The 15,142-nt window shown below is 26.9% G+C and overlaps 1 protein-coding gene across 1 annotated transcript in view; it reads left to right on the top strand.

Moving 5' to 3' along the window:
- Positions 1–15,142, top strand: part of LOC100161286 (solute carrier family 46 member 3-like) — a gene marked incomplete at its 3' end in the record, with an annotated part of 46,682 nt that overhangs the window by 5,826 nt on the left and 25,714 nt on the right. The window contains 6 exon segments of the mRNA NM_001163137.1: positions 12,805–13,451; positions 13,547–13,928; positions 14,078–14,179; positions 14,258–14,395; positions 14,472–14,555; positions 14,626–14,783. Coding sequence (NP_001156609.1) covers positions 12,855–13,451; positions 13,547–13,928; positions 14,078–14,179; positions 14,258–14,395; positions 14,472–14,555; positions 14,626–14,783 — 1,461 coding nt within the window.

Here is a 15,142-nt window from a genome sequence, read left to right as displayed (position 1 = left end):
AGGTGGATACATTTCATTATATCCTCGCCCCTCTTCAATATATTGCTTAAAATCTATATTTTAATGTAAAAATGTAAAATGAATGAATTATATTAACATTATAAAATATGCATATATTACAGAGACGCATATTATCAATAATTCATGTCTAAGAATAAAAATTATTGTTTTTTCAACAATAATAGGTACACACAAACGATTATTATTATTATTATAAAAAAACGTAAGTATTTATAAAAATGATATTGTTATTTGTATGCTATGTTTAATTGTGACTTTGATTTTAAATGCGGTTATTTAAATAGTATAAGTATATAAATAACAAAATTATAATACGATTTCATTAAATTGGTTTTTACGGTATTTATCTGTTTGGTAGATTGACAAAGAAGTGACATTTTTCTGTGGCCGAGTTTAGAATTATTTGAAACCTTATTTCTGAAATATTTCAAACCCTCTTGAACTTCATCTCTTTTTTGAGTTCTTAATGTATTTAACTCTTTGAATAATTTAGGTTTGCCCATTTCTTTTTCCAAGTTACTTTTTTTATTCTAATAAATAATTGTATTATTAATAGCACAATATTAAAAATATGTAAGTTACTATAAACCCATAGTATCAACTCACTAATAAATCTTTTAATTCGAATTTTTAATTTTTTTGTTGTAATTAATAATTGTTCATTTGTTGATTTGAACTTCGAGTATTCTGTTGCTGTATTTTGAGTTTTTTTCACATCATCATCCAAAGCGTAGAAGAATATACATCCTTCATATTCATATAATACATTCTGTAGTCTTTCCAACAAAATGTATTTATAATTGATTCGAACTACAGTAATAGGTAAAATATTAACTTTAAACGTGGGATTATTAAAAAAAAAGTTGCATTTTTTTTAGACATTATAGGCATGATACTTAGTAGATACTTATTAGTACAAATACAATGAAAAAATGAATTTGTTTTAAACATTAAACAATGAAATTTAACAATTGATAAAAATCCTAAATCTTAGATTATACCAATTTTGAATACGATTTCATCAGGCAGTAATCGTACTCATCGGAGTTATAATTTTTAATTATTAAAGTTGTACATCTGATGACTATAATATTATACGGTTAGTGTTGATAAGAGCGTATTTTATTATTTATTTTATTTTTATACTAGGTATTTGTTTATTTTATATTTTTATTGAATATGATACTATATATTATACAACATAAAATAGTTTATAATACGTCATCCATATCGCCATATACAGAACATTAAATTAAATAATTATCAAAGACATATTTTTAATAATTACAGCATCATTATCACCATAATAGTATAATGTAATAGTATCTGTTAATTATTTTTAAGCTTTTAAAGTTAATTGTAATACCAATTTTTTAATTTTTACCTTGACTTGTTATAGCCTATAGGTATCAGATTTTCAGTGTAAAATGAACAAGTTGTAGTGAAATACATTTTTTATTGTACCTACCCTTCCACGTTCGATGTCCATATTTTCAATGTGTTTTTTTTTATGTCAGCTTTCCACTTATGTTTTAAAAGGAGACTTTCTTATCAGAAGTAACCAAATTAAATTATAAGTTGTAAGAACTATATCTGTTTTTTTCTGGTATTTATATGTAATCACTGGTGTCAAAAATAAAAAATAAATTAATTTTCGTATTTTAAGTACAAAACGCACGTGTATACCAGTGTGGTTAGGAGTTAAAAAGAGGTAGAAAGATAAGCCTAGTTCACTATACACTCTAGGTTCTTAACCTGTCTATAAAAATCCCGTTAATATTCAGTAGCATTTTCGATGAATGAAATGCAAGGACACACAGGCTTTTATTCAATTTTATTGTATAGCTGATGTAGATTAAATTACCTAATGTAACACCGACCAATTCCAAATTTCTTTGACCAGTTCTACAACGATACTCTATGCATTTGTCCAACTCGTTTTGTAATTTCTCTATTATTTTATCTTTAAATTCCATTTGTACAGTTAGAGATCTTTGGAAGGACTAAAAAGTGTAAAACTAGAATTAATATTTAAATGTTAAGCATTTTGTTTCAATGCCAATTATTATAAAATACAATTGTATAGAGTGTCAAACAACGATAGCTTAAATAATAATAATAATAATAATATGTAAGGTTGTTTTTAATGTTTTTCGTGTAAAAAAATACATTCACAGATTAGGTAGTTTTTTTTTTACTTAATTTATTATCTAGTTAAAAATCACTATTATGAGTAAGAATACGTAGTAGGTATATGACTTGCCCAAAAATTTTACTATGCAACTCTGTGACAATTGTATTTGAACAATATGTTTTCCCAGTGCTTGGTAAGAATTTTGGTACTATCTATGGTATCGTCCACATTTTTTGTCAACATATCCTAGTTATAATACAAACGTACATAATATATTACATAATAATTCAACAATAAACAATATAGGTACTTTATAATCAGTAGATAATAAATCGCTATTACTGTATAAAACTTCGTTTTATGGCGTAATATTCCCAACATCTTCTCTTCTTTTCTATCCATAATCAATCTATGTAATTACTCACCAGCTAATTTATACGAATTCAAGTAGGTAGAATATTTTTTCGATTAACATTTATAATAATATTATAAATACCTACCTAATTATTATAGTTATTATTTATTTTACAACGGAACAAAGTCTATTTAAAATGAACGGTTACCGAGAGTGCATTATAGCGGCATATTCCTTATAATATAAAGAAAATAATTAAACTTATTTTAGGTAGGTATGTGACCTTTAAGAATTAACTATGAATCACTGTTTATAATAAAAAAAATTATGTTGGGATGGTTTCTATAGATATAGTACAACAACAAAAAACAATTGCACTTAGTCGACTAATGGATCCAATCATTTTTTTGAAATTTAATTTAATATAAAGCATTTGTAAATTATATTATTATTACACACTTTGTGCATAACAAGATATAATAAAAACAAATTAAGTCTTCTTACATTGATGAATATAATGCATGTTATTTATGTAACAATAACATTATAAGTACATTTTTAAATTTAAATAGCTTCGTTGTATTATCAATAAATTCTTAGTACTAACCGTTGGCCATTGGTATTTCGATGGACTGAATGAATAACAACATTTGTTAGATCACTTTAGTTTTTTAAATAACTTTACCTACTGTGACTACTGTTAAGTGCTAACATAATACATTCAAATTATTTGCTATGCATATTATTGATTGTGCTTCGTATAATTTTATGCAGATTAAGGGGAGTATTTTATTTGCTTCAAATTTATTCCACTTCAAATCTAAGGTATATTTAAAACTGTTTATCCATAAAAAAAATTTCGCGTAACCTGTCAATACTATTTTTTTATTAATTTAAAAGATGTTATGAAAAATTGAATTTTTATATTTCTCATGTTTATTTACATAAAACCCTGTAGGTAGGTGCATATTTGATAATATTATTACTTCTTAATAGATAAAACTTTAAGTAATAAAATTAAAAATTATGTAAAATATGTTACTCGCTAAATCGTTTGATATTATGTAAGTATCATCAATACGCCATGTATTTTTTGATAGTCATATTAAATTATTTTAAAGCTGAATAAAATATAAAATAATAATATAATATAATCATTACAATCGTTGTTTAGATAAAAGCATTGTTACTATGGCGTATAGTTAATATAAAATATAAATTGACGAGGCAAATATTTTTGAAACAGCTACTTGGATATTATGACAGAGTCGTAAGTATTGAATATTTTGAAAATGCTTAACTGTCATCAACATTATAATATAAACAAATATTTATATATCATAACACTGCAGTATCGTTAATCTTAGTCTCTAAACATAAACATTATAATATTATATAACTTCCAATATTTAAAACAAGCAATTATTTTATCATAGTAAATAAACATTAAAATGATTTCATAGAATCAGTACCTATAATATATAGTTATATACATTTTTTATTAAAAAGAATATTTTTTATCTATGCTACAAAGCATAATAAGCAAATTAGAAAAAAAAAGAATACCCAACAATGATTACATGAGGAGGGAGGCCATACAGTGATAGAACCAAACATCAATTATTTACATATATATTTATATAATGTAATCTGTACAATTATTAGTTAGATTGTAGACTAATTAGGCCTTATAAGCTGATAGTATATTATTATTACAATTTTTAAACTGTGAAATATAGTTTAGTGTTGATATCAGTCGTAGTTAGCATCAGATAATATAATTAAAATATTCCTTTCCTAATTTTTAAAGTGTATTTCTTTATTTTTTTTTGTAATTTGAAATTAAATAATTTATTAAAAATCTATCGAAAATCATCATAAATAAAATTCTTATATAAAATAATCACTCCATTAGAGTGAATGCAATTTAATGCAATACAATATTTTCAAAGAAAAAACAGGTAAATTTATTTTGAATTTTGTTAAAGTATTTTTTCAGCGTTAAATGCATAAAAATTATCTTATCAAAATATACAAACAATAAACACATTTTATACGTTTATTCGGGGCCTAGGGAGGCTTGGTGGTCGGCCTCAGTCACTACCATATTCTGAAGCAAAGTATCGGCAAAGTACCACCCTGATTTTGAGTGACGAATCCTCAACCCACAACTAAGATTTGCATTATCATAACGTAATAATTTAGTTTAATTATATTGGGTATTATATTCTATGTGGGCGCCCATGTAATTTTTTGTAAATAATGTTATATGTTAAGTATCAATTGTTAAGTAGACAAAAAAAATAATATAATATATTGTGTCAATACATATAATAATCACACGATCATCCATACAGAAAGTATGTTTATTTTTTTGATAAAACAATAAATATATACACGTTCTAAACAATTTATACTCCACAAAAAATACATAAATTTCGTACAAGGTTTGACGTATCAAAATGCAATATGCTACCAAGAAATCGTACGTTATATTATAATATGTTTCACCTTTGAAACGCAACTATACATTAAGGTGTACAAATTGTGATTGAAACGTTACTTTATTAAGACAGGTAAAACCGTAAAAAGTAGTTCATGATTATATTAATAATTACGAGGTATACTAAAGTGTATGTAATATGTTGTGTAAAATATTAAAATTCTAAAGGTAAGGGAGAGTCAAAAAAATAACCGTTACGATCAGGATTAGCGATTGTAATGAATTTGCATTTCATTATAGATAAATTCAAAAAAGTGATACAAATTATATTCAAAGCACATAACGAATATTAACGGTATTTAACCGTTCTAGGTAACCATTCTAAATACGAAATTTTACTGTTATATGTTTTAAATTTAAACGTTAATCTACATATAAATTAATGGATAAATTCATATAATTTATATGTCATTATTAGATAAATCATAATAGATTTGGCATTTTGTACTATATTTGCAATATAATTATAATATTTTAATATAAAATCTTTATTAATTTTAAAATATGTTCTTGAATTTTTTTTTAAAAATATTTTTGATGATCTTGATCAATTTTTTTTCAAAAAACTAAGTTATTCTTTTAAAAGTAGGAACGTTGTCTGATTTATTTTGCAGTTGGATTGATGGAAAATTATTTTTGTATTTAACAGCCTAAATATAATTTAAGATCTAAAAATTTAGTCTAAAAAATGTTTATTTTAATTTTATGTCAACATATTATCATACTTTATACTAACCTATTAGTGAATATAGTGACGTACTTATTACCGTTTACAAAAATTACGCTTTGTAACACATGTCCCTATACCTCAAGTACTATTATAATATTTCCTAATGAATTGTATTTTAATAGCAAAATAATTTGTGCCAATATCGAGCTTGAGCATAATATTATAGTTAGTCATTGATTTTAATCTAGTTGTGGCTTACGAATCACATATTTTATAAATATTAAATTAAAAACATATTATAGAGTGCTCATTGCTATATAGTATACATACTAGGTGATGTGTGTTTTCTTTTATGATGATGTGTTGATTTATTTGATAATCAACGATCAAACAACTTTAATATTTTGTTTGTATAATTATTTGTTTGGATCAAATAAATTAACACAATTAATAATTTATTACTATTTATCATTATTTATTTAGACTCGAGTTTTATTAATATCAGCAAAACATAGAACATTAAATATTTTTTCGCATAAAATTATTAGCATTACTTTAGCAATTGTTTTCGTTGACTGTATAATAATAACATTATTATAATGACATTACTTATACTTTGCCGTGAAAAATTATATTCAAACATAATGTATATCACTTCACTATACTTACTCGGCAAGATCGATTTCCAGTTGAATACAAACAAAATAAATCAACGCCATTTGTTACTTATTACTAGTAGGAAATATGAATATATTTTATTCAATTACAAAAACTGTTTTCGTTAAAATGGACACCTCTCTTAAGTAGTTTTAACAATTCTTTAAACGATGGTGTTACCTCGAGTTACTGATGATGAATAAAATCCTACATTAAAACAGCATGTGCAGTAAAGTGCGTTAAAAAAACGTCGTTCTTATGTATTATAAGTAGCACTCTACTAGAGATTTTTCATTTGTAAGGAAAATTAAGGAATCAGAGATATGTTTAGGTGCTTAGTGCAGAAGAAAAATATCTAGTAGTATGCTACATTTTGTTAGGAATTTAATTTTATTTTATTTTTGTTATTGTTGATTTGCCATAGAAACCTATGGCAATAAGCCAATAAACAAAACGTAACGAAAATCAGCCACTCGAAAATCCGTTAGAAAAATAAGTTGTACCCAGCCAAAAAGCATAACAATTTTAACAATAAAAGTCTAACTATCTGAGTTTTTTAATTTCTTTATGACTCCATAATAGCATATTAAGACAGTTGTGTCAGGTGTGATATGGATGGTTTTTGGTATTTTATTATATTATGTATAAGTAATGAAAAGTTTAAGGGGTTTAAATAACTGCTAAATCTATATTTCCTTATTTTAGTACCGAATTGAAAATGAAAAATAAATAATTTTTAATCTTACGAAAATCGTTCACAGTCAAAGCGGAAAAATAATAAAGTCTCGATTTACTATATTTTTATTTTATGGAGTTTTTAGAAAACGCTCTTTAGGATTGTAAAAACACGCGTGCAGCACCTTTTAAAATTTTAATTTGTGCCTAATATAGTATTTATTAAACTGAATTCCAAAAACATAAAGACAATATTAGCAGCCCTAGTACGCCACCATCTTCCAGTATCTGAACTTTTAATTAATTTTAAAGTTTTTAGGTCTTTGTTAAGAGAGGGATTTGCTTGGATATGTATTTATATATGATTTAGAATAGCCAAATCAAGTGAACCTAAAGGAATTTCTCTGCAGTTGAAATTTTTAAATTTTTTCAATAACATCTATAAGCGTAAGAAAAACCACCAAAAACTGTTAAAAATATTTTATCAGGCTTCTACATTTTATGCGAGCTCCAGTCAAAGAATGTTTTCGAATGTAATGTTTAATTTTAATCATTACTCTTAAATTTAATATCATAATACACCACCTTCCTTGCAAGTTTAACACTTATACACTATATCCATAGGCGGAAATCCATTACATTTTTTTTTTTTTTTTGGGGGGGGGGCTAACATTATTAACAACAATGTGAGTAGAGAGGCTTCGATCCTATTGAGATACTTGCAGGGCCGGATTGGTATGTATCGGCCACTCGAGATTTTCACTTCTAAAGCGGCCCATCTACATACTCAGTGGCCCAAAATTACGTCTATAATTATTACGAGCTTATAGGTGGCCAATCGTATTTTAAACATAATTTATTTTATTTATTTATTTTCACTCACACTCAACCGACCGCCCAAACTTTAAGCGGCCCATCGAGATTTTTTCGGTAGCTCGCCTAACCCATCCGGCCCTGGATGTTTGGGGGCATAGCCCCCCCCTCCACGGTTTCCGCCTATGGCCGTATCCTGTACGGATTTTGTTTTAGAAAACTATGTATATAGTATTAGTATTGTTTTAGATATACTGGGCAATTATATAAAAGTCAACATTATCTCCATAAACATAACGTTTTTGAAAATATTTATTTTTAAATGATTTGGATTCTTTAAAGAACAATATTTTAGAAAAAAATATATTATTTTTATTATTTTTAACTTTTCTCAATGACAACTTACATTTGTTTATAGATTCCAAATCATAATTTTTTTTGGTTGAGAATTTTAATTTATGAAATTAGAGTTTTGAACGATGACAGTTCATTGTTTGGAAACACGGACTAAGATCTTAGGCTATCTTTTGGTTATAAGTATTTAAAGTTTATATGAACGGAGTGGAATGTTACAGTTTTGGCACGCAAAATGATCGCCTTCTTCTTCACTGATTTAAAAATTAAATACTTACTTATAATTGAGTAAAAATGATTTGAAGCTCAAATTCTCAGAAAAATATTTTAGTAGTACAAAAGAGTATAAAATTAAAAATGTGTATTGTCATTCAAAATTATATTTAACAAAATCAATTTTAAAAAATTATATTTAACGATGAGACTGTAACGTCTCACACGATGGCTTACCCAGATTCGGCGTGGAGCGTACGTTGACGAATCACTTTAGTGGTAAGGTCGCCAACCCACAGCCGAGATTCGGAAATCGGAGCGTGTGGGATTTGTAATAATATAATAAGGTAAATAGGGAAAAAGCAATAAGTACATACATTTGATGGGTGGTAGGAGAGTATATTGATTTTAATAATATTAATAAAAATGAATAATTAATTTATGGCCAAGAAAAGCCTACGGGCATAAAAACTTGGCCGCAACAAAAAAGGTCACCTTAAAAAAAAACAAAAAAATAGGTACATAATAATAATAATTCAAAAAAAACTGAACTATCGCAGGGTACCAGCACGGCACCTATATGGTTACCGGCGTACATAAATAATAAATATAATAATAATAGGAGTACACGATAATCGTAAGTAATATAGAAAAATAAACGAAATACCGGCCAAGGTGTATCAGAGAATAATAATAATAATGTTACCCAAAATCCGATGTGTGACCCGGGCATCGTCCGCAGGACGTCCGCGGCAAACGGTGTACCTACTCCCAGGTCATGTTGTCCGGCAGAGAGGCACAAAAAGAGTGAGTCAATTTTAAAAAATTATATTTTAGATACTGAGTGGAACGATGAATGTATTCATTTTACAATGATGTGTGTTTTTTTTTAATTTTTTAAATTTATTTATTTTTGTGTCTGTGTACACGATAAGTAGTCGAAATATGCTTCGATTATCAACTTCAGTATCTTGTTCGATTGGAAAGTGAATATCGTTGGTGCATTGGGGAGGTCAAATTCCGAATAATTTTCAAAGCGCGTGAAAATAAAAGAAAAATTAAGGAAAACGGGAATTTTTACGCAAAATCGATTTTTCACAAAATTGAATTGGTTTTTGGTGTAACTTGAAACAAATGACCGTAGATACATGAAATTTTCAATGGTTGTTTATATTTCAATTTTCTATACACGATAACATTTTCAAAATATTTTGATTTATTTTGAACTGTTTAGAGACATTTTCATTTTCCATTTTTTTTTTGTTTTTTTTTCTAAATATCAATACAATTTTATTTGTTGATTAAAAAAGCTTGAAAATTTAATAGAAGGCTCCAAGTATATTGTTTCAAAGGCAGATGAAAAATATTAAAAATCCTTAGTCACATTTTTTTTTTACAAGCATTTAAAGTTCAAAAATTGACAAAATATGGAAAAATCACGAAAATTAGCAAATTATTTTGAGTTAAGAATTCGTAAAAATTTTTCTTTTTAAATCTAAGATTTTAAAATGTAATACATGATTCCTTATAGGATAATCTACCTTTATCAAAAAAAAAAATGTCTATAAAAAACTCAAATTAAATTTTTATGAGCGTTTGAAATTCAAATTTTTACAACATTAGATATTCACTCGATTTCTCATGTAGCGATTTTCTTATTTTGTTGTAATTCAAAAACGAATAACTGTAGATACATGAAAATTTTACTGAATGTTTATATTAGCATTTCCTATACACCATACAATTTTGAAAATATTTTGACTCTTTTTGAGCTTGACATTTTCGGTTTTCAATTTTTTTAGTTTTTTTTTCTATAAATATCAATAAAGTTTTATCTGTTGGGCCAAAAAGTGTAAAAATTTAATACAAAGCTCCTGATATATTGTTACAATATCAGTTGAAAAATATTAAAAATACATAGGCACAATTTTTTTTTATAAGCATTTAAATATCGAATTTTGACAAAATGTATCAAATTTTAATTTGAAGAATTATTTTGTAGTTAAAAATTTATAAAATGTTCAACTTTTGTATCTAAGAATTGAAAATTTAGAAGAAGATTCCACGTAAGTAATTAATTCTGTTACAAAAAAATCTAAGAAATAAATTTACACAGTTTACTTTTATAGTCATTTTAAGTTCAAATTTGGACGAAATTACATATTGTATAACGCGTTATAAGTACCTAATGGATATTGTGATATGATTAATTTGGAATTTATTATAGGTACCTATTATAGATCAATTTTTTTTTAATACCATATATAATATTATGTCTTATACCTAGACTGAACATACCGTCTCCGCTCAGAATCGTTTTCTTATACAATGATATTATATCATTGAATTCAAATTTAATACCATCCATTATACAGTGACCCACTTGTATTCTACTGTACAGCAGAGCGACATCCACTTACCCACCTTTTTAAATATTGTTTTGAAAATTGAGTTGGTTAAATAAGGTTCTGAGAATCTGATCGTAGAGATATTTGTATAGATTTCACAATGTGTGTTTTATTTCTGTGTACTCGTTTTATAGAAGAAAAAATGCTTCAATCTTCAACTTCTTGAGGGTGATTTCTGGTAGAAAATTGTATTTTGTAATTTGAAAGGTCAAAAGTGAAAATTCCCAGTACCTATTTACCTACTCGTCAAAATAATTGGAAAACCCCAATTAAGGAAAAACTGGAATATTTTGAAGGTAATTGTTTAAAATTAGTGTTTACTGTTGAAAAAATCACAATGTATAGTTGATCCTAAAATAGTTCTCTTAAAACATGATTATTATTATATTATTTATTGTCTATAGTTATTTGTAATACAATAACAACATTAATTTTTACGTTCGGCTTAGATAATAACGATGTTAAAACATTTTTATTAAATAACAAACATTTTTTTTACATGTTAGATTTAAATAAATATCCATTTCATAATAGTTTATTCCGTCAATTCATATATCGAATCAACATGGTAACTTTCAGTAGGTATAAATGTGTAACAGTATAATCTGATATGTAATTACAATTAATATTACGTTATGCTTAATTTATACAGTACTATATATTAACGTATACATCATCATAATATATCAAATATAATTTTCTACTTTTTTATATGTAGGTACATATTACAAATAAGAGGATTTATATGGGTAACTCGTTTATAGTTAAATTCGATTTTGTACAGGTAGGTAGTGGAAATATATTTTATGCCTTCCTTCTGTACACTATACACAGTTATATTATGCAAGAATGTTATAATAGGTACGTGACAAAACTAAAAAAAAATACACACACACCATCATATATTTTTTTTACTAATATAATAATTGTTTCAAGAAACGTACAACATGTAACTAAAATAAACGCATACCATATTTTAAAAACTATATTAGACTAATAAATGCAAAGCTTCACTCGAAATCTTAAGTTACAATACATATTGTATACCTACTGCGTGTCTCCATGTTTCATAATAATATACCTAATCATTATGTTTACTTGCAAAATAAAGTTTAGACAATTGCATAATGCTGTTATTTTTATTATTTTTATAATTTGTACTGTTATTTTTTTCAATTGCATAATCGTTATTTTTGTTTAATTATTAGTAGCTACGATATCTACTTCATTATAATTTTAAACAGTATTAGTATTGAGTAGTACCTCCTACCTTTTTATTAGATAATTAAAATATATTATAAACCATTATTACCTATTGTTTGTTAATTGTGGCAACGGCTTTTACGTAATAGATTATTTTTAGAATTACGAGAATTCATAAAATCCTTGAACATTATAGCTGATATTCACTTTTTTGATAAATACGTATTAAGTTATTCGTCTACCTTTTAATTAGAAATTCGGGCAGAATACAGACTCTTTGGTCAAATCTGAGATAATAGTGATGTATTCTTTCAAATTTTAAAACAACAATAAGTTAAACAATTTCATAAACATACCTGAGCGCTGTAGTTTGTTAGGACTTTCAAATTTTAATTGCTCAAGCGATTAGTTTCGTAAATATAAATTCAAAGTCACGGTTTTATGCAATATTTTTGATAGTATAGAAATAATAAGTGCTAGTGTTAAAAACTTCAGTTGAATCATCGTTATCATTCAAAACTTTAATCAATTGTATAAGTGACTATCAACAACAATTTTAAAATTAACGATTTCTATTAAAGTCCAACACAGAGTTAGATGTGCAGATCAAATTTTCAAGTCAAACAAATAATAGTAATTTTTTTTAATTCACTTGGAACTCTATGTGTTGAGTAATTTACTAATTATTTATAGCACTCAAAACGTCTGTTGAATAATATATATTTTTTAAGATAATTTTGTTGTATTACAATAATATAAAATATTTTGTATAATACTATGATGGATTTTATTTTTTAGGCATTAAATGATGTTCGTTCGGAAATGAGCTAAATTGAAACAAAACAATAATGAAGCTCACGAAAAAATCTATAAACGACGATACCAACATGGCCGAAGAAGTGGACGCAGAGCACGAAAAATGGCAAAAACTGAATTTAGGCTCAAAAGTTAAATATGTAATTAGCAACATCACGGTGGAGCCGCTGCTCGCATTTTTCATCGTGTCAAGTGTGCTCGGCAACCTCACCACTCAAAACCTAAACTTACAGAAATCATGTAGAGTCAATTTAAACATGAGCGACGACATTTGCACTGCGTTGGAACAACGGAATAAGACAAATTACACTATTGACCAGGAGGCAAAAGTCCAAGAGCTGGTCACCGATATGACAATGTGGCAGTCGGTTATACAGCACACCATACCGTGTATATTCGTGATTTTCGTCGGATCCTGGAGTGACAGGACCCGAAAGAGGAAACCGGTCCTGTTGTTGCCAATTTTTGGAGAGCTCGTGCGGGTCTTGGGCTTATTGGTTTGTGTATTCTATTTTTACGAACTACCAATGGAAATCGCCGGTCTGGTCGAATCCGTGCCGGGGTCACTAACTGGTGGTTGGATGATCATGTTCATGGGTGTGTTCACGTACATTTCAGACGTAACCACGGTTGGTACACAGTTTTTAATATTTTTCAATACTCCTCTGGTATTACAAATAAATATAACTAACTACACATATTATATTGAAATTTATGGTTTCAGGTGAAAATGAGAACTCTTAGAATAGGTGTGCTGAACCTATCATTAACCATAGGGATATCTTTCGGTATAGCCTTGTCTGGTATTCTGTACCAAAAGCTCGGTTTTTATGGAATATATTCAATATGTTCCACTTTATACTTCATGGGTATACTTTATGGATTTTTTTGTCTTAAAGATATAAAAAATAATGACACACAGGCCGTTTGTGAAGACCCAAAATTTGTTAAAAATTCGTCATTCTCAACAAATGTAAAGGAATTTTTTGATTTAATACACATTAAAAATGCGTTTAGAGTAACTTTCAAAAGAGGAAATGATAACAGAAGACTCAGGATTTTGATGATGATGATAGTTCTAATGATAATAATGGGTCCTATGACAGGTTAGCAAATTGTTTGAAATTTATATATGTACACTTCCACTATATTATGAGATATATTATACATTTTATCATATCTAAAAATACTAAAACAATCACGATATGTATTTAAAACAATCTAAAACTAATCATTTTTTAATCATACATTTTAGGTGAAATGTCAGTTATGTACTTGTCGACCAGGATTCGATTTAACTGGGATGAAGTCGATTACAGTATGTTTTCTACATTTACCATGGTCACTGGTTTTATTGGTATGTAACCAAATATTGTTATAAATAAATTTAAAAAATAAATTTTATATAAAACTCATTATCCAACGTTTATTTTAGGAACATCAATTTCGTTATGGATTTTCAATCACAAATTGAAAATGGATGACGCATTGATCGCTGCAATGGCATGTATCAGTAAAGTCATTGGTAGTTTTGTTTTCGCGTTTGCACCCAATAAATACATATTTTATTTGGGTAAGTAAATAATTTATACTCACAATATCAGATTTTTAGAAATTTTAATATACAATTAATAATTATATTTTTTCAGGCCCTGTTGTAGAAATTATTCATGGCGCTGGTTCCATTGCAACTAGATCTATATTCACTAAACTTGTCACTCCAGACGAACTTGGTAATTTTTAAACTGTTGCAACGATTGGAATATAATTTTACCTGATTATGATAACAATTTAATTGTTTAGGTCAAGTAAGTGCTGTAGTCGGAGTTTTTGAGGCTTTTGTACCAATGATATATGTACCGATGTACAGTGCATTTTATAAAGCAACAATGAAAACTTTCCCAGGAGCTTACTTCCTCCTCGGAGGTGGATTAACTATACCAGCAGTTTTTATATTTTTGTAAGTATTAAAGCCAACAATTATAAAATGTACTATTATATTTTGTGATATTAAAGGAATAGGCAATGAATGGGCAACGATACAATTTTGTGTACCTATTGATATCGTTCCGATTTTCTAATATTGTATGCGATATCATAAGTTGTACGGTATCGTACAACGATATGTAGCATATCACTAGTTATTTTTAAAATATTATAATACTACAATATATAGGTAGTTAAACCAGGCTTCTGCAATGAAAATATATTTAAGGATGGTGCATAAACCATAACTAAAATAAATTACAGATGAAAGTTATATATATAAGAAAAAAATATTTACGTCAAAAGTTTGTGAGGGGGTTCAAACCCCAAACTC

The sequence above is a fragment of the Acyrthosiphon pisum genome, chromosome A1 (assembly GCF_005508785.2).
Source record: "Acyrthosiphon pisum isolate AL4f chromosome A1, pea_aphid_22Mar2018_4r6ur, whole genome shotgun sequence".
Lineage (NCBI taxonomy): Eukaryota > Metazoa > Arthropoda > Insecta > Hemiptera > Aphididae > Acyrthosiphon > Acyrthosiphon pisum.
This window is presented reverse-complemented; position numbering and strand designations above follow the sequence as displayed.